At 30.8% G+C, this 27,524-nt stretch overlaps 1 protein-coding gene across 1 annotated transcript; it reads right to left on the bottom strand.

The window, feature by feature from the left end:
• Nucleotides 1-8,780: 8,780 nt before the first annotated feature.
• LOC137931151 (small ribosomal subunit protein bS6-like) lies at nucleotides 8,781-9,221 on the bottom strand. The gene has a single exon (XM_068774552.1). The coding sequence runs from the start codon at nucleotides 9,219-9,221 to the stop codon at nucleotides 8,781-8,783; it is 441 nt and encodes a 146-aa protein (XP_068630653.1).
• Between the last annotated feature and the right edge of the window lie 18,303 nt (nucleotides 9,222-27,524).

The following is a 27,524-nucleotide window of genomic DNA, read 5'->3' as shown; positions in this document are numbered from 1 at the left end:
TATTTTTTATCTTAATCTAATAATTAATAAACATTGTAACGTCTTTAATATGATATTGATTACCTTTTGCTTATCTATATATATATTACAGATTTCCACTTTTGATAAGGTTTAGAGATTTGAAATTCCATAGTTATTCTTTTCGCCGAGTAAAGCTCTGCTAAAAAGGTTTTTACAAAATTTCTCTCGCAAGGAGAGTTGAGGGGCGTTCAAGTTCGTAAAGCAGACAAATGATTACTACTATCTTGATAATTCTTTATTAACAATGGGCAATATTAAAAAAATGAATAATACCTTTTTTAAAGAGTAGTAATTGTTTTTGTTATATTAAATAAACTTTTATGAAAGATTGAGAAATCAAGTAAATAATAGTAGTAGTAACAGAGCTTATTACTAATTAACAACCACGAAAGTACTCACATATTGTAACACACAGTCACTAATTTCAAACTTAGTCATGACATACGAAAATTCAAAAAATAGTTAATAATCAAGGAGTATCAATAAATTCATTACCATTTTCCATTAGCATTAGTGATTTTCCATTCAATAAAGCTCTTATATTCTAAGCCAAACAGAAATAAATCCAAAGATATCTATGGGGCGAAATACCATAATCTACACATTTGGCGAAGGTTTTGTGGTATTATGAAACACAGAGGGAGCTGCTGCCCATCCTTTGGAAACTTGTTTGTGAGCAGTGGCAAACCTATTAATGTTGTTTACATAAGATTGAATCCCGGGAATCAAACCCACGACCTACGATCACTAGTATCAGTTCTCTACCATTAGTTAACCACTGCTCACAAGATACTTGCTCTATTAAAAATATATTAAAGTAAGACATGGATTTTTTTTTTTAATTCATATCATTCTGATATAAAGTTTCGACGCACGGGGAATTCTCATTCGTTATGAGAGGTCCATCCCTTTCCTATTGAGGTTATGTATGGCTCTTTAGATTATTTATATATTTAAATAATTTTGTTTCCTCTAATAATATAATGATTATATTATTAGTGGAAATAATAGACTAGTGGAGTGGTAAGTGACTTTGTACGCTAATGTATAAAGCAGCGCTTAGTAAAACAAAATTATGACCTGGAACCACATATTAACACATACGTGTTTAATGCACAATTGTTTATTTTGTATTTATCATTACTTACACTTACTTATGAACTTTATAATTTAAAGCCCATTGAATAGGAATAAAACATCATAATCATGTTACGAGTACATTATGCAATACATAATCAGTAGCCGATGAGAAAAATGGTGTGAAACGTAGTTTATTACCTGATTGTTTATTCACGGTAAATAATAATATTCTACTATTGGACTACAAGCCGAAGCTAATTAGTCCAATATCAAAATATCATATGACGTGTAATTAATAATGGCAGACTTCGTACTGTCAAAAGTTATGGGCCTGTCGCAGTACAATCAAAAATATATATGAACTAATTTCAAACCGTCCATTTAAATATACATTACAAATGTAAATATTATATTTCACACAGTGTCCATTTTAATGTTTTATGATTGACGATATCTTTTGTAATAGTAATCAATTAAAAGTATTTTAATCCTAACACAACCTTTTTTTGTTTCGTGGATGAGAAAAGTTTGACATTTATGTATAGATACGTTTTTATTTATTTACTCTGTGGTTCATGGGCTAAATAATTGTTTTAACTATTTTACTCACCAACGTTTCTATTTTTTCTCACAACATTAACATTTGACAAAACTTACCTAAAATAAAAAAAGCAAATTTTTTGAGTAGGTTTTATCTAAGCATTTAGCGATTAATTTTCATTTAGATTAAGAAAACTATCACTTGACGTTTAGAATGTAATATATCTAGACATATTCAAACGACGATATGGTGGAATTGGAATATCGTGTACTTTGTTTTCTATGTTTGTGTACGTATCATATGAAAATACAAATAGCTTTGATCTTGTTATTTACCAGATTATATAATGTCTCAAAGACGAACACGATTTTAAAGGTGTATAGAAGCCACAGCCAGTGAAATTTGTACGTTAATTAGATGTAATAATTTAGAAGTGGCAAGTAGACGAGGTTTTGTCGAAGAGTTTGGTACATTGTCCTCTCTATATCAAAAAAGTTTCATTATCATCATGTCAGCTACAACCCATAAGTCTCCCCGAAAGGTCACCTCGTTGGCCGGTATTATATTGCCAGCATCTAGCGACTTCCCGCGACCTTAAATATGACGCCGGTTTTCCTTGTTGGGGACCTACACGCCATCTCTCTCGTTGTTGACACTCAAAGAGCTTCCGGCCCCAGCGGCTGTCGGTAGCACGCACGATTTGCCAAGCCCATTGCCACTTCAGATCGACAATTCATACATTGGTGACCTTGGTTCTTTTGGGGATCTCCCCATATCCGATTGGATCTCACAGCGACACACCGCGCACTCTCATAAGGACCATCATATAAAGATTACATCTGTCGAATCTCCTTCCACTCAGTCTGTTTGTCACTCAAAGGACACCAGTCCATAGTACGTATATAACTAAACTTAGAATATTGTTAATTATAGTGGTACTGTAATATAATAGAATAGGTTATTGGCATAGCGGTCTTCTGGGTCACAAAGTTAAGCAGAGTCAATTTGTAAACTTGGGTCGAACATTAGTTACGAAGGTTGAGAGCCGCGTCACAGAGAAAATGACAGAGCATAGTTTGTCAGCGGATCTAAGCAAATTTATTATATCTATTTAAACATCAAATATTTTATTTAAAAAAAATAATATCTTTTAAATTAATTATCTTATGATACATAAATAAGGATTGTGATTGTAGGTCGCGAGTTTGTTAGCCGATTCATACAACTTACTTTTTTCTCAAACGGCGATGGAAAACGTTATTAACATACCGACTTATCCTTCGTCAAAAATACATGCTCATAGTCTAATTCGCCCTAAACTTATCATAGTCGGTTATGGTCATCTCTGGTTTTACAAGATAACGCTAATAAGCAAACATTTGATAATAATTTTAAAAATTGTAGCTCGAAATTAAATCGATATAAAACATAAGTTATAAATAAGATACTTTTACAACTTAATCGATAATTGAAATAGATCCAATCGTTGTCTGAAATAAATATTGTCTATAACAATTAACTTCCTGTAAGATTGCTGATTGGTATGCGTGATTATATATTATTCCTTTATTATATTTGTAGTTTTGACCGAGCAGTACTAACCTGACTGTATAAACTAAATTCTATTACTAACCCCAAAGTTTCCAGCTTAATTCAATTTTCTGATTTTTAATACAGGAATATAAATATTATCATGTTTTAAAATGCAATTTTTTAATAAAATTAATAACTTTTAAATTTATTTGAATTTTTGGGTCATAGTAAAGAAAAAATAATAAAAATTGTAGGGAAAGTTTTTAAATTTCAGTTTTAATTATTTACAGTTGGAACACGATTTAAAAATTCTAATGCGATGATTCGCTTTTCTGTCATTCAATTTAGTTATTTTTACTACTACTTTACTATCTAGTTCACAATCAATTAATGTCTGGACTGTTAATATCACAATTAACATATCTATCTTTCAGGTCCTGTGAAGTCCGTAGCTGTACTGTAATGTGGACGTTGTATAGTTATATTATTTTTTATTATTGACTGTTCTTAGGTGAATTGGTGTGACAAAGCTTAACCAAAACATAAATCTTTAAAAAAATAGAAAATAGTCTGTCGCCATTATTTATTATGACAGGTCGATGCTACAGCGAAAAACGGAGACTATTAGGTTAAAATTTTTTTTGTTCATCGTGGGTATTAAAAAGGAAAAAGATAGCATCTTCATAATGCTTTTTATCTTTTATTATAGCTATTTTATCTTTCTTCAATCCTAGAAGAATTCGTTCCCAGCCAGAATAAACAATAAATTTATCGATTATATAACTTTATCGTATAAGCCTTCATCAACGCTTGGCAGATGGGTTGGCATTCGTAGTGTGACATTCGCGGGAAATTTGTTAGTGAGCATTGGCAATCCTATATAATTAATGCAGAAAGTGTGAATTGCCTAAGAAAGTATACCGGGAATCAAACACGCGACCTTCGATCGTGCTCTACCACTGGGCTACCCCTGATCGCCAGACCTTTCATAATTAAAAATACTGCCTCAAGATATGAAAATAAGGTATTGAATTAAAACAATATTTGAAAAAAAAAACAAATTAGTTTCTTATGTTTTTTTTTTAATATTTTAACGCACCAAAAATTCCCATTCAATATAGGCCCTGTTAAATGACTTTATAAATTCTTAATATTCTTAGTAAAACAGGTCGAAGTTTTGAAATACATATTTATTTACTTGCGTTTATTTTCCCTACACGAAAGGATAACAAAGGGCGGACCTATTGCCTAGAGGCATTCTCCACGAGTCAACGCTGGGTAGTTTAGATGTTGTTTATAAATGAAATTGTGGCAGAATTTGAAGTGACCGCAAGATTATTTCATTAAAAATATGTTCAATGATAACAATGACTTCTATGTAGGTTATTGAATCTGGTATAAGAAATCCGACTCAAATGGTATATTTCATATTTTTCTGCTTGTAGTTTCCTATAAATCATTAACTTTAACATTAACATTAACTGCGCTTATTTCCGCGTTTAATATTACAATGTCTCTTAATATCTAATTTTACATCACTGAAATGTTATAAAATTTACTAGTCACTTTTGGAGATTAAAACGAATAAAACATCAGTTGCATCACAGAAATACGGGAAGGGAAGCCGCTAGAGGCACGTCAGTAAAGATATTCGAGTGACTCACTAACGACCAAGTCTTTTCGTGCCTGGAATATATTATGTTCTGAAACTTTTGCCTTATCTAAAGTAATACTCTGTATTTTAGTTAAATCATCTCGGAGGAGGGATTCCAAAGTATGTATGGAATATAAGAAAGTGAATCAAGGAAATGGTAGCTTAGTCGTAGAGGTATAATGAACTGTTTTTTTTGTCTGCGCAGTGAAAATATTATAACGAAACAAATATTCATATAAATCAGAAACTTGTTTGTGTCAGAATCTTCGAGAAATGTATGTGTCTAATTGACGATATTTTAATTATTTACGACAACATAAAGTTATTTAAATTATGATTTATCTTTACAAAAATTTATTATACTTCATTGATTAATACTAACATTTTAACACGACAATGCAAAAAAGTTTCCTGTAGTAATTTGAAACATCGAGCAATAATTTAACAGAACAGTAATGGTTCTAGTCAAATTGGAATACAAAATTTTATATATTAAGTCAAGTAATTTCAGGATACACGGCAAGGATTCCTGAGATTACTTTTTTGTATAAGTGGTACAAAAAAAATTTACCACGATTATCAAAATAATAGTAATATGACAAATGAAGTAGATTAAACGAAACAGAGTCCATATTTTAGACGTTTAGAATCATCGTGTATCGTTTATATAATTCAGACTAAGGCGCTTAACATGCAGACGGATCAGGCCACTTAGCTCTCTAATAGAGCGAGCGACCGAAGAGCTCTCGCAAGTACGTACTCTCAATTTACAACATATCATTACTTCTACCCCATTCTATACTTTCAAGAGGCAAATTGTGATAACTGTACGTATGATATGTTTTTGCTGTTATTAATTCAATGATATATATTATTACAATTCATAATAATATAATTATATAATAAAAAGCATATTTTGATCTCTAATTACTATGAAAAATAAAGTAAGCAGTAAAAAAATTTTGTATAGACATATTTTTATAAAAAAAATTCTTTAAAAACATTATGGTTATTATTAATAATTTACATAAGGTACATATGATTGTACATGATTTCACAAGACTGTAGGAAGACCTACACAGTTTTCGAGATGAAATACTTTAAAAGATTTAAGAAAAAGTGTGTATATTATACATTTTTTTTTATAAATAAATATAATAAATTTATATAATAAAACTATGAGACTGTAAAGGACAACTAGATGGATTCAATTAACTGGACTACTACCGTGGTCCTTTATACAATATTATTCTTCAATTCTAAAATGAAATGAAAATTGTAACATTTATGCTCACAGTATCGTTTTAATTACGGCGTCAATCTCGAAAATATAAAAATTACTGATAAAAGTATAATTAGATGAATTTTAATTAAATTTATTCATCATTAATTTTTGTTATTAATACACTTTGTAATATCTAAATATTGCCCTGCTGAAAGCCATTAAAGTAACCAGATCCTTTTGTTCTGTTAACTGTAACGTCTATTATCCTCGCAATTTATTTTCTAGGAATATCAAGAGCGTTATTTAATATTTCAATCAACTTTAAGCCATTAGAGCGGTTCTTTTAAGGTTTATATTTCCAACCAGAAGTAGAAAAGTCGTTTATGAAGTAAATAAAACTAATAAGCGAGAAATTTAATGAAATAGTATTTGAAAACGTTCACATAGAAATAGTAGGTAATGGCATTTTTTAATACGTAACATTTTGCTTATAATTACGAATTTAATTAACTGTCATTTCATCTTACTAACGAATACTACATTAGAATACAAAACAAATATGATGTATTGCTGATTATGCTGAAGAATAACCACGATTTGAATGTTGTTATTCGGTGTTCATAGTAGTACATATTTATTAAATAAAACAATTTGTTTGACGATACAAGCGCCTTTGCTGTCTGTAACTCTTGAACACTTTGTTACCAGTAATTGGTCCTTCTTGTACGTATCGAAATAATATTTTAGATCTTATGTATATACCCATTTAACAGTATGTTTTTCTTTTTTTGGATTTATTATTCACCATTTTAAAATCAAAAACCTTAATAACATACCTGAATATAGTAATCATTTAATTAAAAAATATGAAGTTAAAAATGTATAAAACGTACAAATTTTGACCGGTCTCTTTGACTAGTCAGATTTAGTAACCCATTATCCGATTCAGTTGAATTTCAAATCGCAGATTAAACAAGAGTATTGCCAAAGGCCTTTAAATAACGCTAGAAACGATGAAATTCAATTCTGTTTAGTTGCTAATTGCCTTTTGTTTACGGGAGCACAGGCGGTGAAACCGAACCTACGTATTAATTTGATTGATTTCATAAAACAGCGGCAATAAAATCACAATTAATCACAATGTTCTCCTAAATTGTTTGTTACGCAACATTAATGTTTCGACAATCAAATTTCAATATTAATGATTCTTTTTATTAAAGTTCTTCCGAAACTACTAAAACCCTTCATAGAAAAGATGAAAAGGCCATGGAAAAAGGATCATGAGCACCGCCGTGGGCATTGACACGAAAAGTGTGGCCCATGCGTCCTCCGTCATCCTGCGTTACCTATGGTGCGGTACAGCGGTTTCAGTAGTAATTATATCTTCTATGATTTTAAATGCAGTACAATAGAGGAAAAATAACTATAGATTTAAGCAGAAAAATCGGCCTAAAGTTATCAAAAAGTAAAATTAGTTCAAATGTTTACACGCTGTTTAAGTGGTTAATTGGTATAAATAATAAAGTAGACAAAGTGTTAAAAGCAAAATTTAAATTTCCAAGCATAAAATGAAAATTAATTTCAATTTCATAAATATTCCATTTTCCGTTTATTATAATATCACGCCAACGGAGATTTTATTGAATAAATTTAAATCTGATGAAATTTTAACCTAAAAAAGGTTAAAACACAAAACGTTACTAAGTGACAGAATAAAAAAGAGGTTCTATGGAAGTCAGGCTAGTGTCTTATACTATTAAGAATAAATAAAAGCTGATAAAAACAAAGAGAAAAAAGAAGCGATCAAAGAGAATGATTATGGAATCGCGCTACATAGAAGCAGTTTTAAAGCCTTCGAGTTTTTAAATATGTAGTTAGTAAAATTAATACAATTAACATAACGTTGACATGTATTATTATCGTTTCACGATAACGTACCTACTGATATGTAGTGTAATAATTATGATCTGTGTAATAATTTAAAGATAAGCTAGAGATGATCGCTATCCTTATAACGATTTCAATTTAAATAAAAAAAAATGCTAAATGTAATCATTTAAAAATGTTACTGTCAAATTTGAAGTTTTCTAAATATCAATTTTAGAAAGATCATTCAACGCACGAATTTTGCTTTATCGTTCTGTTCTTGCGAACGACGTGGCTTTGGATACGTGTTCAGAATGCTATTCAATTAAAGGAGCAGTAAGAACTGACGCTAACTGAATTGACACGGTGGAAATAGATGGTCACTTGTAAAGTTATTTTCTTTTTAAAAGCTTCATCACAGATTAAATAGAAAAATTGTGTTATTATCTCGAAAAAAAAAAAGATTTTCGGTAGTTTTACTAAACGCGAAACATTTTACGAACGGTAAATAGTTAGTTACTTAGTTTATCCTTAAGTTTAAACTTTTTAACGTTATATTTTCTGTTACTCTGTGTGGTTTTAATTACAGAGTACGTAAAGAATTTTGTTATAGTATACAAGAGAGATGACATGGCTGTTGTTTTTACATTTTTATTTGGACTTGAACTTATGTGTACTTGAATTCGTATTTCTGTTCGTATATTTTATTTTGTTTATTTTAATTATTTAGTTTTCAATTTATTATATACATCTTTCTTTTCCTAAATACCATTAATTGAAATTGCGAGCAGTAACCACTGGACACAAAAATATATAATCAAGTCCCAGCCAGCCATCCTAAACTGAAAATCAGCGCTATACTACGAGTTAAGCTGTACTTCTTCCTTCCTTCCTTCCTCCCTTCCTTCCTTTCCTTCCTTTCCTTCCTTTCCTTCCTTTCCTTCCTTTCCTTCCTTTCCTTCCTTTCCTTCCTTTCCTTCCTTTCCTTCCTTTCCTTCCTTTCCTTCCTTTCCTTCCTTTCCTTCCTTTCCTTCCTTTCCTTCCTTTCCTTCCTTTCCTTCCTTTCCTTCCTTTCCTTCCTTTCCTTCCTTTCCTTCCTTTCCTTCCTTTCCTTCCTTTCCTTCCTTTCCTTCCTTTCCTTCCTTTCCTTCCTTTCCTTCCTTTCCTTCCTTTCCTTCCTTTCCTTCTTTTCCTTCCTTCTTTCTTTCTTTCTTTCTTTCTTTCTTTTTTTTAGGTCTAAATACGACCCAACTTTTCATAAATCTATGCACACACATACATATAACATAAGTATAAGGCATTCTATTTAAAAAGGGAAAAATACTTTTAGGTAGAAGCTGAATATCTTCACAAAATTGAAATAAAATGAGCATAATCAAATCTTTGCAGACCAAACAACTCTTCAATAAAGGTTGATATATTCAATATTATCTAAGTGAGTTACGAATTTACTTAGTCGGCGCAAATATGTTTTGCTCATACATCAGTACCGTTCTATTCATTGCAACATACAAGTACATCGATCTTTAAATAAAAAGTAACGGGTGTACGTTATGATTTGAGCAAATATAAAATAATAAAAATAAACACATATCTATTATTTTTATTCTAGCATATCTTACGTGAAAATTGATATTTCTTTTAAGAAGAATATAGTATTCCTGAATATTCCTGTTAAACCGAAATAAGAGTATATCTTATGGCTATTGACATTTTCAGTAATGAGTAAGGAACTGAAGTTGTGACACTGTGTTTCTTATTACATTGTAACTCATATACCACTTAGTATTACGTTTTATTTCCGCGTTTGTATTTTAAAGTACATGACTTCATTAGTCCCATAATTTAACTTCCGAAGGTAAAGCCTTTAAACGAAATGCAGAAACCTTGCTGAAGTATACACCTACGTATACGCCCTTAATTTATAAAAGTATACATCGTTGTTTCTACTGGTAATTTTCCAGAATTCTGTTATATACAAATTGATGTCTGGTTATTGTTGTTTGTTGTTTAATGTTAGGTAGGCAAATAACTAACTTTATATTCACAATGATTTTCAAAGTAATAATTGATAATTATACTACTACTATCAGTTCATAATATAGTGTATATGTATAAACACGTAAGAAGTTATTTACGTTGTAATCCTTACACAGTTCTTTTAGCTTCGGAGCCAGGTCTCTTAATATACAGACTTATAACCAAATTTTTGTATTATATCAAATGTTATTATTGTTACGAAACGATTAAAATTACATTAACCATGTAGTAAGCAAGGTGAAATGCTACATCTTGCATTGGTTTTCTGATAAAAAATGCTACTATAACCTTTAATAGTTATAAAACCGCTTGTATTCGGGGCGTATGTTTGACATTTTTAGACATATATTCTATTTTCGTATTAATAACTAATAACAGCACTTTCAAAATCAGAACAATATGATGTGTGTATAATGTTATGTGTGTACAGGACTACGATCAACTGGCCGTAATAGCAGGCGCCGCTATGGCATCCACTTAAATTGCTTCGAGCTAAGTACCCCAGGTATATATTTGAGACGTTAGCTAATCGAACATCAAATAGCTTGAGTTATATTTCAATCTCGTGGTTATGCTGGTTTTGGTTAAATTTTTAAATAATATAAAATCTATATTACATGTTACATTAAAAAAAACTTCAATTAGTAAACATAAAAAAAATGTAGGCGCTACCATCCAGTGGATGAAAAACCATAAATAAAATACGAATATATTTATTTAAAATAAAGCACGTCATGTCACAGGCAGCGCCAACTGATTTGAATAAAAAAGTGCGTTGAAGAACAACTTAGATCTAAATTTTGAAAACATTCTAGAAATTCTGCCGTCACGCAAATTGTCGATCAGTCGCCAATATACTACAGGCGATAAAGTCAAACGAATATTTTCAGCAATATCCGCTGCCAGAATAGCTACTCGTATTTGTTGATAGATATTTGCATATACTAGGTTAAAAAAGTAATATAGATACTGTTGGTAGTATTAAACATGCTCTATTAACTTATCATGCCAATATTCTTATAAACATTTAAGGTAACAGTCATTAGAATATGGTTTTATTGAAATTTATCGGAAAAGATGCGTCATGTAAAAATTAAAAGTTTTTATTTTCCTTTATAAAACTCAATAAATCTGTATTTTTTTTGCTTTTAGTACCAATTAAGAGAACTTATTTTTTTATTTAAATGATCGTTTATATGTAAAATTTAGTTTTAATTAGTCATCATTTACAAAATGGAATTCATTGATTTGTCAAACTATTTTCAGCAACGACGAGAAGACGTAATAGGAATTTCGCGTGACCCAATTTGACGTGTCAATTAACAAAATGGATAATCTGCGTAGAGAACAGGCGACAAACCTATTTTTCTTGATTAATGCGTCACAGCCTAAGGGATAGTTAGACGATGACTGACAACTATATTTTTATATTATTTTCAACATCGTTTTTTATAAAAAAAATATGATGTCAATAACACATTTTTGTTATTACATTTATATATTTCATAAATTATCCATGTTGTCTTAAATTATCGTTTAGAGGAGACGGTTAGGATATCAGAAATATTCTTTCATGTCATGGGAACAAACGAAACATTACAGAATATATATTAACATATTACAATACACTCCTAGATTTCTTCCAATTATAATATCCCTTCTTATCACTCTGAAGCAGCTGCAGACGATCTTGTTACTGACTGGAATATTGTCCAGTCAGAAAGTTTTTCGAACGTGTGCTTCAGTTTTCAAGAAGACAAATCCAGGAGTCCCAATTGTGATGGTGAAAATGTTCTAAATCAAAAAACTAACATGTTTATAAACATTTCATATATATACACACACAAAATTTGCAGACACACACAACAAAATTTACAAACATTTCATCTATGTAAACCGGTACTTTATTTCCAACGGGTAACCTATATATATTATTACCATCATTTTATAAGACGTACACTGCTCCCCGTGGATTTTAAATACGGCCAGTTGGTTGAAACTGTGTATTATCTAATAACATATTACATTTAAATTACTCCAAGTTAATAACTCTTAAAATATCATTAAAAGAGGAAAATCTTAAATAGATGAGAAAAAACATTATTAGCGAGTTAAGTAAAACGTATCATTTGTATTGAATAGAAAATAGTTCAATACTATTAGGAACATGCCGAACGATAGGCCATCAAGGGGGAATGCGGCAGACTCAACGGACCGCAAATTTGTCGGAACTACCATTGGAATCGGATTACTGCAGACACTGTGATATGGGTTTGTTAACAAACAAAATGACCGTTAATTTTTTTATTTCTGGTTTAAATAAAATACAGTCACATTTAGAACAAAAGTGATACATATCCGCTAATAGGAGCTCAGATTCTCATACATGTTAACAGCAATTTAAAGATATTTTTAGTTAATTATTATACTAACATACCAAAAATTATTTTTATTTTAAATGTCATTGTATAAAAACCTAAAATTGCTTATCTGTATTTTAGAATTTCTTGAACCAAAGAATACAAAGTTTATTTAATTACGACGAAATATTTTTTTATTCTGCCAGTATTTTATTTTAATCTTAGCAGAAGAATTAGCTTCGTGTAATTTTTCATATTACATACCTCTCGTAAACAAATAAGGTTAAGTAAAATTTTTAACATGTTTTATCAAATCAGGAACCTAATTTATGTTTGTTTCGTTTATTATTTTTGTCAGTTTTAAAAATGTGTAGAATAATTTTGTTAAAAAGGAAATTTCTACAAGGTGGACAGACAACCACAGAGAGAGAGAGAGTTCGTCGAAAGACTAGATAGATAGAGCTGCCGGTCCAATAGCAAATCTAGAGGAGATATGTGTCATTTCCACAGCGATAGTATTGCAGCCGAAATAATGTTGATAAATATCCATTACAAATCTAATATCTCTTATATATCTAATATCTAATACCTCTTCTTCGTGACGAAGTAATTTCGGCAGCGTGGACCACAGGCGAGTAGAAGAGGGATCCAGATCCAACCAGGGTTCGCCCACGCTGCTCGCGGTTAGGGAGCGGGCGGCTGCTCTCAAAAAACGGGTGTTGTAGCGTGGTGGGTAGTGTTTTGTTCTGTTGTGTACTCGTATAACTCGGTGACCTGTGTGAGGTGTCGCAGGTGCAGTAGTTGCTCATGGTGTTGTGAGGTTTGCGCTTGCAGTGTTGTGGATGTCTGCAGCGGATGTGGTATGACAAGTATTCTATGGGAACCCTATGATGGGCGTGAGGAGTACGTCTTTAGGACGTCTCTTGGTAACTACTAAAGCAGGTAGTAGGGGAGTAGTGCGGGGTGCTTGCTTTGAGGGGGTTAGGATGTGAAGAAGCCTGACTTAAAGTAAGTCTTTGAGCAAGCCTGAGAGAATTCCGGGACTGTTAGAGTTTCGTCGTTTCATTAATTGTTAGTCACAAAGGTTAGCATGGCGTCATTTGATGGTAATACAACCAATCCATATAAGTATCGCTTACCTGCTTCGCGTAACTTATCGTCAGTCTAGATGGTCATGAACTGCTCCTAAAATCCATATATGAATGTTATATATGACTATAACGAGAGATTCCAATCAGAACCTATAAAGACGTGTTTTATTAATAAATATTAAAATATAAGTAGACGTATAATAACTGTTTTTATGTATGGAAATATGAGCGTATTATAAATACTACAATAGTATTGATAATATACAACAGAAACTAAATATATTTATATTAATAAATATGTTTAGTTTCTGTTGTACATTGTTACGTAATAAAGTGACTGTTAAAAAAGTTGAGGCCGTGAAAAAATAGGGTTACGTTGTAATAATTAACAATCTCGAACGCAAGTTTTTAAACCTTAATTCGCTATGTTCGCCTGATCGCCGTCTATTAATCATTTGTGACGGATCGACAGCTTTTGATTAACCTTACTATTAATAATAAAGTAATTGTTCCATTGCGTGCTAACTTGCGGCTATCGTGTAGATTTAGTAGCACCTTAGGTTAGTATGATATTTTTTTGTGAACCACCTTTTGCACAGAAAATGGTAAAATTTCATGAAATCGATTTTGTTATTGGGAGCAGCTTTGAATAATTGTATACATCTGAACTCTCTATATTACATATAATTAAATTAAATAATAATCAATGAAAATGTTGTCTGTTTCATTTCTATATTCAAGGTTTTATTATACATATTGTACAAATAAAATTTCGATAACATTTTAATACAATTAAATAATTTGCTATTTGAAGACCTAACTTGTTCATTGGACTTTAATTAAAGGAACCGTTTCAGACCTGAAACGTGTCCCTAAGCCCTATCTGCAATATTTTATAAATCACAAACTTAACGTAAATTTTCTTTTGATCACAAAGTAATAGTTTAAATTAGAGATCTTACAGTATTTGTAAGAAAAAAAAAGAAAAATAAAGCTATTATAGCCTTAAAGTTAATGATAACTATTGTACAAGTTGTCAAGTTCACAATGTTTCTCAGTTATAATTCTATCATGAAAATTACTTAATTTGTGTTATTGATCTTTTTAATCTACTCACTCTTTTCAACGCTTTCCTATGAAGGCGTGATGAAGATTTTGTAAATATTTAATTTTTGCTTTAAAGTGTCTCATAAATTTTGGTAAATATACCTTTTAAGGTTTAATCGGTTTCTTGCGTGATTCTATTCGAAGCTTCAATTATCAAAATGGATAATCGTGGTCACGATAGGGTTGTTTACTAACATTACGCACGGCTCCTTGAAAATTTAAATTATTATTTCAAGGAAAACTTGAATAATTATTTTATGAACCAATAAACGTCACCTCGTTTGATAAGTAATATACATTTAATAAAGCTAATTTAAACTTAACTAAGTTACTTTTTAATAATTTAATGTTGAAAATATTACTTTATTGTTAACAATATGGTTTATCTATACTTTTAATTATCATTTCAAGTAGTAAAAGAGCTGCAAATTGAGACCTTAAAATATATCGTTAGATGCCATTAATGCATAATAATTCGCGTGTAACAACATTTTAAAATTGCATTTACAAATAAAAAACTGAACAATTAGTTTCACCATAAAATCTTAGAAAAGTATCATAGCTTTATTTATGAAAGACCGAGGTATCTTAATTCTAAAACTAATCCTTAAAAGGTGGCTAGTAATTGAAAAATTTAAAAAATGGTATGAATTTTACTATAATAAATGCTCTCAACGTATCGGCAATATTCGGCACTAAAATGGCAGACAGTCCTATCGTGTGTTAAACACACTATTATGGGCGGCATTTCTGATATAAAATAATAAAGTAAACAACCAATCAATATAGGTATATGTGGCCAAGAAAACATAATGAATAAAATTCTGGACTTCTCTCAAAAGACAATTTAATCGTATATCTATACATTGTTAAATATAAAGCTTGGTGACCAAAAGATATCCAACTAAGGCAAAAAAAAATATAACGGAATGTATACTCAAATATTTCCAGCTAAAAGTTGTAACAACAATTAGTTTATATTTAACAACTAACAATCTCACGGGCAATCAGTTAACCATGACTGAAAACCTTCCTAAATTAAAAAAAAACGTTACAAAGTAGCATGTAAGGATAAATTTGTTTTAAAATAAAACGAAAGTAAATACATCGCAAACTGACAACAAAATGATCACATGTTAAAATTGTTATTATATATCAGCGTTATGTCTAATTTCAAGACATCTAATTAAATTGTTTATTAAGTCATCATAAGGTGACATGAGTACAAATTAGAAAACTAATCGTTTTTTTATTTTAAAAATATTTTCATAATCTCAAAAAGTTGACATCGCTCGTCAAGATGTTAAGTAACAAAGAGTAGCATTTATAATGAACAAATGTCAAATAAAATCATGTTTCTTGCACTGGGAGTCATAAAACTATTAATTTCTGAACAATCAAGAAATATCTATATAAAATATCAAGCCTTTTCAGAAAAATAAAAAAAATTGCCTAGTCTCTACTCCGAATATAAATAAACCCTATTGTTTTAAAATAAAACTTTACCGGGCAAAGTTCGACGTTTCTGATAACAGAGACTTTTGATATTTTAACTGCCTGTACGAATGGTACAGTCCCACGGATTTATGTGAAAAGTTATATCTTAAAACTTTCAGAAAGAAGCAACAAATTCGGACACTTGCAAAACAGAAGCATTTTTAAAAATCAGAAAAGCGAGTAATTTTAGTAATTCTTTAAAATTAGGATTCATATTTTTTTTATCTTTAGGTAAGACGTTTTAAACAAGTTGTACTCCTTTTTCGGAAAAAAGAAATATAGATTTTTTTAATCGTCATTTTTAATTATAATACTAGTAAAATGAGAGGTACAGGATGTTGATTGTTAAAAACTTTAAAGCCGTGAATGTATAGCATATTCGACAAAAACAAAACTTTTACACTAATTTCTAATCATCCTGTAGGCAGTGATCAAACTGAAAAAGAAATTTTTTTGTATAAGCATGCATCTGGTCAATAACTTTTGGCAGCACAAAGTCTGGAGAGACAGCATAGTTATAAACAATTAATTTTCAAATTTATTAAACTGAATTTTTGTACCTTTTTCTCTTACTTCATTAACATTTTGTTATTCCTCAAACGATTTATTTCTGGATAGATTGTACTACAGTTTAATGATTTAAAAGTTATGATTTAAAAATTAATTATAGATATTCATTAAGGCAATTTTATATGCATTGTATATGATGATTTGAAATTTTAATTCATTGCAAAAAATATGTAAATATTTTTTTGTTTCAAAATTTTTGTCTAGATGTATTCACTTAAAGGTGCTAGACCTTGCCTTTTTATTTTGTGTTTGATTATAATATTTTTAAGGTATCGCTGGTGGAGCTAAATAAATATTATAAAACAAATACCTATGAGTTTCCGTTAAAATGTATGTGAATAATAGGTTTACATGTATATGTACGTACACTTTATTCATCTTAGAAATATTTGTGAGTGTTCGTTTGATCGCATTCATTAGTGGTACCTTTCGTAACAAATTATTATACTATTTTTCTTCTATTATAATAACATGAATAGAAAGCTATTGGACGACTATTTTTCATTGTGAACATGATTTCAAAATATGATAACTTAAGTGTTTAACTTAATTAACTTGATTCAAGCAAGATTTTTAGAATTTATTTTATTAGATATGTGATCATAATGCATATCCGTAATTTTGATAATACAAATGAAGTATTGCTGTTTATCAAATTTTTGATGCATGATGAGTCTACTTCTGCATATCGTATATGTGGGTTGCGTTTATTCGTGTATATCCGGATTGAGCAGTGATAGCCCAACGGTGGACGACTGAGACTTGCGTTCGTAGATCATGGGCTCAATTCTCGGGGTATAATCTGATATTATTTACACTTTGTGTATTAATTATTAACAATCGCCACTGCTCAAAAAAAAAAGTTTCTAGAGCCATCCCGTCTGCCAAACGTGGCAATTATGATATATTCCCCATAGATATGTTTTGGGGAAGCATTGCAGTGGTCGTCTATGGGCTGAAACGTCGATATCCGGATTAAAATATAAATCATGTATCTGTCTTAAATACCTATATGGATATATGTCCTAAAAACCATTCCTTCTTTTATGCTGCGCAGTTTTTACCAATATGTTCGATAGATGTATTTAAAGTTCTTAATGCATTAAAGTTATAAATATTAATAATATTCCATAAGATTTCTTGAACTGAAAGTAAATTGTTGGTAACCGTACGTTTTCTTTTAGATCTGCTGTCTATCTAAGAAAAGATCAATAGCGTTTACTTACTGGTCTTCTTTTCCTTTTTACGTCTATGGGATATGAAGCAAGATTCAGAACATGCCAAAATAGCACCAAAGCTTGTATGCTGGGTTAATAACTCAAGAAAGTCGTGTTAATGATTTTTCAGTCTTATTACTTTATTATTTTTTAAAATGAAAGTGAACAGGGGATTAATTAACGTGTTCGTTTTTTACATGGGGCGTAATTTAGTAAACTATTAATAAATAGCTTCGCCCCTGATCTGTGAAACTGCAGGAAATTAATACTGAATTAATTACTTCGCCACGAGTACTAGTAGCACTCCATAGGCAGCTGATTGACGATTTGCGTGACAACAGACTTATTACCCTCTTGAAAAATAAATAGCACCACAAAACACATTGTTGTAAATGGTACTAAAAACTACATCGTCTATGCTAGATGCAAAAACATTATTAGATTACGTAATGTTGATTACCTGACTATTATATTGACGGACAGAGCTATTTATATTTCACGAAGTAGAAGGACAGGAATTTGATAATATACTCATAAAGCTTATGATACAGATTTAGTTAAGTGTGTAGAAGTATTAATAAAAGAACTAAAAATCTTATTTTCTCAATTCTTAAATATTGACCTTGACTAAAATTGGTGGTATAGATATAAATAATTTAATATCAACACCAAATTATTGAACTTTATTAAAGACACCATGCGGGTAGACGTCCTGTGCTGCGCTTGCTGGTCCGTGATCCTCGCTCCAGAATTCCATCTGTTCTGTGCGGTATTTGGCCTGTCCACTGCCGCTTCCATTTGTGCCAATCCGCTTGTCTTTGTCTTTCAATGTGGGTTGCGTTTATTCGTGTTAAGGTCATTGAAAGACGCTAGAGGTAGGATTCCCACGAGTACAATTGGAAATCTATGGAAGAGGCATATGACCAGCAGTGAAAGTCCCACTAAAGTAATAATAATGAAAATGACAACGAAAGATTTTTAGCAGTAAAATATACTTTGAACAAATGTTACATTTAGATAACATAATAAGAATTTGTGTTTTCATTATCAATACAAGAGTTGTAAAATATTTTAAAAAAAACACTTTGTCTGTATCCCGCAAACGTGAATACAAAATAAACTCGTAGCACGCATATGTTTTAAAGTACTGAAACTGTTCAAAGTTTTGGTTTAAATCACTGAGTTGGCTTTATTCAAACGAGTCTCAAGCGACTTTTGTTTTAAATCTATGTCTGGTGAAGTTGAACGAGAACGTATTTCATACAAGAAAAAAGTTGAATTCGAATTACTTATACTCATCAAATACAAAGTTAAACATTCAGCCTATATAACTCTTTAATTTTATTTTACTTTATGTGTATGATACTGTGATCAATGAGTAAAGCAAGTTTGTTTATAAAATACAAATTATATACTTTACATTTTATAAACAAATCTTCATTCATCCAAAACAAATTTCATTCTCTTCAAAGCAATCCTCGCCTGATAAAACAGTTGGAATAGTCTTTTTCTGGTATAGCCCACAAGACCTTTTTCGGTTCGGTTTTTATCTCCACAATCGTGTCAAATGCGTCTCCGCATTGGTCTTTTGAGTTTGTTGAATATCCAGAAGCCGCAATCAAATCAGGTGAATACGGTGGTTGCGAAACGATATGAGTCGAGTTTTTGAGGCTTTTTTTCCAAAAAAATTAGGTTAGGCACCAATCGAGAATTAACTCATTTGAGACACAAAATATCCTTCAAAATGGTTTGGGCTGAACTAAAAGATATTTCGATTTTTCACAAACGGACGCTTGGAAAATGTTATTGACAGTCCTGCCTACCTAGCAAAAAAAACTGCCATAGGAAGGTACCTGCCTTTCTAATGCCCGGCAGTTTTAAATAACAATTTCACCTTAATTTTTGAACACATAGTAATAGTAGTATATATATACATATCTATTTATATAATATGTATTTATATATATGTTTATTTATTATTATTATTCGTAAAAAATACTTTAAATCTAAGAGTTTTAGCTGAGTTTTATAGTGGTATTTTTCATTGATTTTATAATGTTTCAACATAGTCTTTTAAACCGTAATAATTGTTCTAAAGGCTGCTGTCTTATTACTTGCAGACTAACTAACAGTTTAAGGATTTCTAGATACTTTATAACAGGAGGCAATAATACAAGATTGATAGTCGCTTGGTCACTGATATGAATCTAAATTACTGCGGTGTCGAACAATGGCTCTAAAGGCATTATAAACTACTGTTTCCTTAATTCGCTTTTATAGTTTAATATTGAGCATATACATGTAATAAAAATCAAAATCAAAATTCATTGATGCCTTACTTATTGATGTCTTTTAATATGGTCTTTGGTTTGTTTGAAATGTCGTACTCACTATTTCCTCCGGTTTTAAATTATGAAACTTAAAAAAAAAAACGGTCTTTTATTATATCGTGCTTATTATAAATTAGTACAATGCACTTTAAAACTACACGAGCAATCTGTTGTGAAGAATATAACGAGCTAATTTTCAGTACTCGATAAACCTGAATTAAAACTTCATAATGTTCTAAGAAATACATTTTTGGCAAATCAGCGGTGATCATTGAGTTCATTACGTGGGCTTCCTCAGAGTCCCTCGCCATTTTACCTTCTCTGTTGTCGTTGTAGTCAAATATTTTTTTTATTTAATAATTAGTAAGAATTTTACGTCAATTTAAGATAAAGAGTACTTCTTAATTTACTATGCGATCGACAATCTGACTCGCGCCCTTTCAATGCTATATTACCTATCAAGTAAGATTTAAATAAAATATTGCATTAAATGTCAAAGGCGTTCGAACGCAGAAAGGGAATACATTTATGTAAATAGGTGCCTACCGATTGCGTATATGTCTGGCTCTAACGTGGCCTCGTTTAATCTTGCAAATTTATGCAACTGTATTCCCTCTTAGAACGTAATCCAAATATATTTAGATAATTTAAAATACAGCGTTTAATTTACACTGCGAAACTAGCTCAGTTTTCCGCAATATCTTGCAGCGGTTATAAGTTTATAAAATTAATATTTTATATATTACTTGGTTAAAGAATTCTTATCATTGACATTATTTCAGACTGGATATAGGCTACCTCTATAGATTTTCAAAAAAACTGAAACGAAGCGACCGGTGCGTAGCAACGTTAGAAGACATTAACAACGTGAACACAGATCTTATGCTACTGCTACGCCGTTCCGTTTTGTGCGTTTTGTAGCCTTTTAATAGCCTGCCCTCTGCCACTTAAATTTGCCAGTCAGCTGGGCCATGCCGGTTGATTTCGTTCGTCTACGAACTTCCTCAGTTCTGAATCGATCTCGTAGAAAAATACTAAGCATAACCCTCTAGCTTATTTAGCGACTGTGAGCATGACAAGTGAGACATCGCGTTTCAGTTCCTGAAAGTTATCGCTGATAATGTAGACTTTCGTTTTAAACACTCACAGATATTTACTATTTTTTCTAACTTTGCACAGCCGGATTAGATTCTAATCGTTGAAACTTTTTCTCAAAGTGCATTTACCTAATTTGACTATTTGCCTAAGTTCGTGTACCTCCGTGGTTCACATATCTTTTTGGTGGGCAACGAAATACATCACCCTTTGTTCCTAAAACTCTGCAAATAGGTCGTAAAAAATAAGGATGTGAATAATTATACAAATAGGAGATTTACAACCAAAGACAACAATTAAATTGTACAGTGATTCAAAAGTAAATCTACTGTGTTATTTTGGAAGCGAAGGTGAAGCAACAAAGCTGATGTATAGAAGAAGACTAGCAAGCTAGATGAATGTGAGTTATTGCGAGGAAAAATAAAGGCATGTATGACTGAGAAAGTGACGGAAAAAAGGAGAGTAAAAAAATACAAAATTATTTGAAATAATAATTGAATTGTATAAAATCCTGTCCTTCCCAAGAAAACAAATGTAAAAATTGACAACTGATATTGCGGTAAGCAAAACAATAGCGTATGTCAAAATTTTCGTCTTATCCTTGCTCATTTTAATTACATGTTATTTTCCATATAAAATTGGTATGGCGCCATGCCTTAAATTTCAAAAGTATAAAATTTTCAAGAATGTTGTACGAGGTAACCACTCTACTCGTTTGGATTTTTAATGCAAATAAAACCTTCGTCATTAAAATTAACAATTTGTTTTAGTCAATTTTTTCAGTATTCTCGAATAAGGCCGTAATTATTAAAATATAGTAATAATGTGAAATATTTGAAAAATGAATGTTGTTAATCTTTTAATATTACTGACTTTTAATATTACTAATACTTATATCGGAAGCATTCCATTAATGTTTTGTCACAGTTCCTTTTAGTTAGCCGAACGAATTGCTTTTTGTGCTATACCGTGTCCTATGCAAGGATTTCACGCTTGATAGCTTAAAAGCTATCAGTACGTGCCTGCACAAACATCTCTAACGCAGGGCAAAATTCCGGCAACCGAACAGCATATTGTATTCTTATTGGGAGATGCTCTTTTACGTATAATCAACCTTTGGATTACCCGAGGAAAATGACTGGAAAAGATATTAAAAACATATGTTTGTTTTAAACTTTTGTTCTTTTAAACTGGGTAAAACTATAGATAAACAATCATATCGATAATATTATCTGTCTTCTGGCCTTTTTTATAATGTTTGGGACCTATGACAAGATCATCAAAGTATTTACTACCATAATACTTTCGATGTCTAATTAAATCCTATCCAGTACATAGTCAAGTAAGATAATGAAATTTTAAGTATTAAAATTTTACTCCCTTGCTTGATTAATAGTTTTCTTATCGCGCCTATCAAAGAACTTTGTGTAACAATGTTGTAGTACCCGGCGCATGTCACATCAGACAGATGACTTTCTGCAAAGATTCTTATATTTTGCTATTCACAAACATATATATACAGAGTACTATGTTTGTGTTACTGATGTTACTTACCCACAACATCTAGAAACAGACATTAAATTAGACGAATATTACAAGTTGAAATGACATGTTATTCATTCACACCTAATTAAGGAATTAAAGATGGATATTTTCTTATCCATTTAGTACAATTAACGAGTACAACGCGCTTTGATACGTGATTAAATGAACGTGATTAAAATCTTGCCTTACTCACCCGCTGCTCAGTTAACATTGTTAAGACATCTCACAATTTTCTCTTTCTCGGACAGTCTTCGCTAGCGACACAACGATTGTTACGTGACCAGAATATTCTTCAGTAATACGAGCTTATAGCGATGACGTTAACTTAAATTTAACTTCTTTCATCTACATAAGTAAGTGACGTAAAAGAGTGCTTACGGCATCTTAAATGTTTACAGCAAGATCCATAAACGTAATACATAAAATAAAAGAGATTTGCAAAGTCAAAATTTTCTTTTATTATTATATGAAGTCTGATAACAATAAAATAATTATTTTAGAAGTAAATTCAAATTTCATAATAAAGAAAAGTAATACGTCCCTTTGTACGGATATAACAAATACACTGGCAGTATAAAGCAATCGGTGTACAAGTCTGTCATAAACAGTGGTATAAATTTGAATGTCGAGCATTGAAGCTTTCATATTGAAACAGATAGTCGCCACGTGTGACAATGTGAAGAGTATTCGATATCCTTTGTGATGACCCAATTCAAATTGTTGTTAAAATTAAATAGGTCTTAGATCAAGTTTTTGTATATCCTGTTTATAATTTGTTACATGTTAAAACAATTAGCCAAAAAATATAATACGGTAGACGGTTTAATACGTTTTCTTAATGGAAAAAAATCATGAAGAAAGTTTATCACGTTTCATTATTTTATTATTGACGTAGCTTTAAACATGAAATTAGAAAATAACAAGTAAGACAAGCTTAAAAAAGTAAGTAAAGTAAGCTTTGAGAAATAAACAATGTAATTGCAGTCCTCTATATTTTTTTTATTCTGTAGTAATGTATTATAGTCATTTATTCCCTTCTTAAATTTCCTCTTTTTATGAGATTATGACTTTGATATTAGACGAAAAGTGAATAGACGACTTTGTTAATACAGTTGGAAGATGTTAAGTGCAGACCATTTCTTACCGATCTTATTAGAAATCTTTGGAGAACTATGCCTAGCAGTGGTCTTGTGGCCTAAATCATAATAACGATGAAGCTTTCCCAATAGGCCGTCTATATAAATGTCACTATGATTCTGCAAGAAAGAAGAATAACAGTAATTGCACTACTGTTTGAAAATAGTATCTTTACTAGCTAACGCTAATCATTGCAGATTTAATAGGATCTATATTTAAAGTAAATGTTAAACGAACAAGCATTCTTGCCTAAACTTTTGCAGCAATGTATTTATTTTAAGAAATAATATAACGCTCCCGTTGGTATTTTAAGTTCTTGCTAGTTATTAAATTATTATAAACGATGAATTTGTTTGCATTATTTTAATTACTTTTTATCATTACTATCTGAACATACTCGTTTAATTACTTGAAGTATTGACTGTTATTGTTTTATTAAGCGTCTTGAGGGAATAATCGCATTATTAGTGTCAATTTAAATTAACGGCGTACCACTCAGACGGTTATTGCTCAATGTAATTGTATTATAGAACTGCAAGTGGTGCACAATCACAAAAGCATCCGAAATTCATTGCCACCCCTTCGCAATACAAGCTTTCATCCCAAAATACCCGGAAACCATTAGTTTGTGAGTTGAGTTGCACAAGATTTTGGCTTCGGTTGAGAATCGATAACAAGAGCAGACGTGATGTACAATGAACGGGATCATTATTCTTACAATGGTTAGTACGTTTACAATTTAAACCATGGTTTAACTTATTATTTTATTACATCCATTACTCGTCTTTGTGCTTAAAAAATACTTCTGGCAAAGGAGATTTCGTAACCAATAATTAGAAGTATATCTAATAAAATCTCTTAATAAAAAAAACGTGTAAATATTGTTTTTAGAAATTTTAAATAACTCTTTTACGTAACTTTTTAGTTACTATATGTATTTCAATGTAATGAATTTTTTCTCTTATATGATAAGTTTTGAAATAACGATGTTTAATATATTTCTCTAACAATTCCGGTCGTGGTATTTAGAACAGCAGCTGATTAAGACGTGTACATAAACGATTAAGTTTATTAGAGCAACTCTTTGCGCACTTTCTTATCAACTACCTAAGGAACACAACGATGAAGGTTAGTCACGCAATCCGTTAATTATACTGCCCAGCTGTTTTCTTTACCCGATTAAGGTTTTTGTCTTTCACTTGTATCTTTTCCGGAAAGTACATTAACGGACTTTTCGTTTATAATATTCTGAAGCGATATGCGAAGCGTCTGTCTCTAACTTAGTTAAGTCTAAAATATAGCTTAATATTCAGTACAGTTTAGACAAGTTGTACGTTGAATGCATTTAGAAGTACACCGCTTGCTTTAAGTGGTTCTCCGGAGTGGAAAGAGCTATATAAAATATAAGGAAAATTAATTAATAAATGAAAGTACTTCATACCTTGTAAAATAATGTAATATGATAAAAATATTTAATAAGTGAAACTTGTTGATGATGATTTTAAAAAAGAAATATTTGTTAAAGAAAAATATCTTTTGTTGGATAATTTTTGATTTCAGTATACGGGCAAATTATTAGAAACATTATCTTATCATTAACTTATTGTATCCTAAAACATTTTAATGAAATAAAAATGTAAATGGATATGTTTGTATTTAATGTTTCTAATCCCGCTGTTCGTCCCGGTAGCGCAGGAAATAGAAGATGCCGACGCAAAGGCCTCTGTGTCATTACGATGTGGGTTTCAACGAAAATTAATCTGTCTCAAGCTAACCAATGCGCAAGAACCCAAGAACCGACAGGCACATATGTTATAAGCTGGGCATTAGAATTTTAGATTGTAAATACCTTAAAATGTCAGGATTTTTATTACATTATAATTATAGATTGAAACACTTTCTTTTCTTATGAAAATGTTCAATATTATTTTATAATTGGAAGATAAGCTATTTAAATACGCATTTGTAGTAATTAAAATGCTGAACTTTTTATTATTTTTTAGGCTTGAAATCCGTCATGTGTAAAAGGATGAACGATTACGTTGATATCGGCTGAGACTCTCGTGTTAATAATTGCTCGGCAACTTGTGTAGATTCGTGTTTATAAGTAAATTGGTAATTTGCTTAAATTTTTCCTTAAATTCATTAATAAGCGCTATCGATTCGAGTCTACTACAGTTTGTTAAAGTTTTTCATACTCTTCTGGTAGCATTATGGTACTTTTTTAACTTGTTTTTCTATTTGTTTATTTGCTACGCTAATATTACACTGAGATTTTATCATTTTTAAAATAGATAGTTATACATTCCTCCAAGAAACGAGAACAAAACGACGGGTATAACACGTTCAATTTGATTAACCTTTCTTCCTACTATATCTATTGGGTCGATTTCGAAAGTTTCTTATTTACGATAAAGCAATTACATTGTTATTCTTAAAGTACTTATTACTTTATAATAGGCACAAAACTTTTAGTGAAATTAAATACTTAATTTCTGTTTTGGGCTGACTGGCGAAACAAGCGCAGTCATAAATCATAAGGAGACAATTTCTCTTGCCATTTCTGTCCATCAAATACAATACATGATGTTTTGAATTCATTTCCGTCTTGGCGGAAACGGAAATAGAATGGTATGCCGTCGGAAGCTCAATTGACTAGCAGACAATGTGCCCACCTGAGAATAGAGTTACCTTTAAAGATTAAGACGTCAGTCGCGGTATAAATAGATTTAATTTTTATTTAAAAAACATTTACTTGCCATAAGCATGTTAAAAAAGTGTCCATGTATAAAATTTATTTTTTGATCATTAACCTCTTATAAATAACCTTAATTCTTCTATATTGGTTATCGTAACCACTCTAAACGGTTATTAAAATTAAGTAAGTTATGTCATTGAGTATTCCTTGTAAACAATGAGGCACAACTTTATTATTGGTTTAGCTCACTTACTCAACGCCAAAAATAAATAAACCAAAATGTCATCGTACAAAAATTAAATGATAAAACGTATAGTATATCCATCTTTTGGTAGACGTGTTTTTTCAGTTAATTTCCGTTTCAATATTTCCTATGAAGAATGTTCCAATATTTAGCACCGCTTCTTTCCTTTATTTGACAGATGTAATTTCTTTAAGCCTTTCGTATTTATATTGACTATGCATTTTAAGGTATTTTTTAAGGCCTCATATATTGATAATTCACTAGCATACGTTTACACTAATTTGCAGTGTTGATTCCTTTTTTCTTAAAATTTCTTGTTATTGGAACCACCAACGGTTATCGGATGACATACGCTCTCAAGATCTTTACTCTACCTGGCCAATAATTTAATCTTTACTAAATTGGTTGTATCGCTTTTGCACAAATTTAGCGAATTAATTAACAAACTGTTTATTGCCTTAAAAATATAAAGTTAAGCTCTCTTTTTATGACAGTTGAGCGACAAAAGGTAATTTAAACTATCCTTACATAATTACCAGCGTGGGTAAAGAAACTGTAAACAATGTAGAATACATAAAATGAACTCAGATGAGGCTTTGATTTTATAGGTACATGGTAAACAGTCGTTAATTTTAGGCCACTCTTGAGTAATGAGGTTCTGATGTAAACAAAT

This window comes from Battus philenor, unplaced genomic scaffold, assembly GCF_028537555.1.
Source record: "Battus philenor isolate CCGP_79_NKW_IND1 unplaced genomic scaffold, ilBatPhil1.0.hap1 SCAF_7, whole genome shotgun sequence".
In the NCBI taxonomy this organism is placed as follows: Eukaryota; Metazoa; Arthropoda; class Insecta; order Lepidoptera; family Papilionidae; genus Battus; species Battus philenor.
This window is presented reverse-complemented; position numbering and strand designations above follow the sequence as displayed.

What these genes read in the sequence shown, in the direction of transcription:
- LOC137931151 (XM_068774552.1), bottom strand. Translation starts at nt 9,221, where the DNA reads ATGCCTTATACTTATGTTATATGTATGTGTGTGCATAGATTTATGAAA.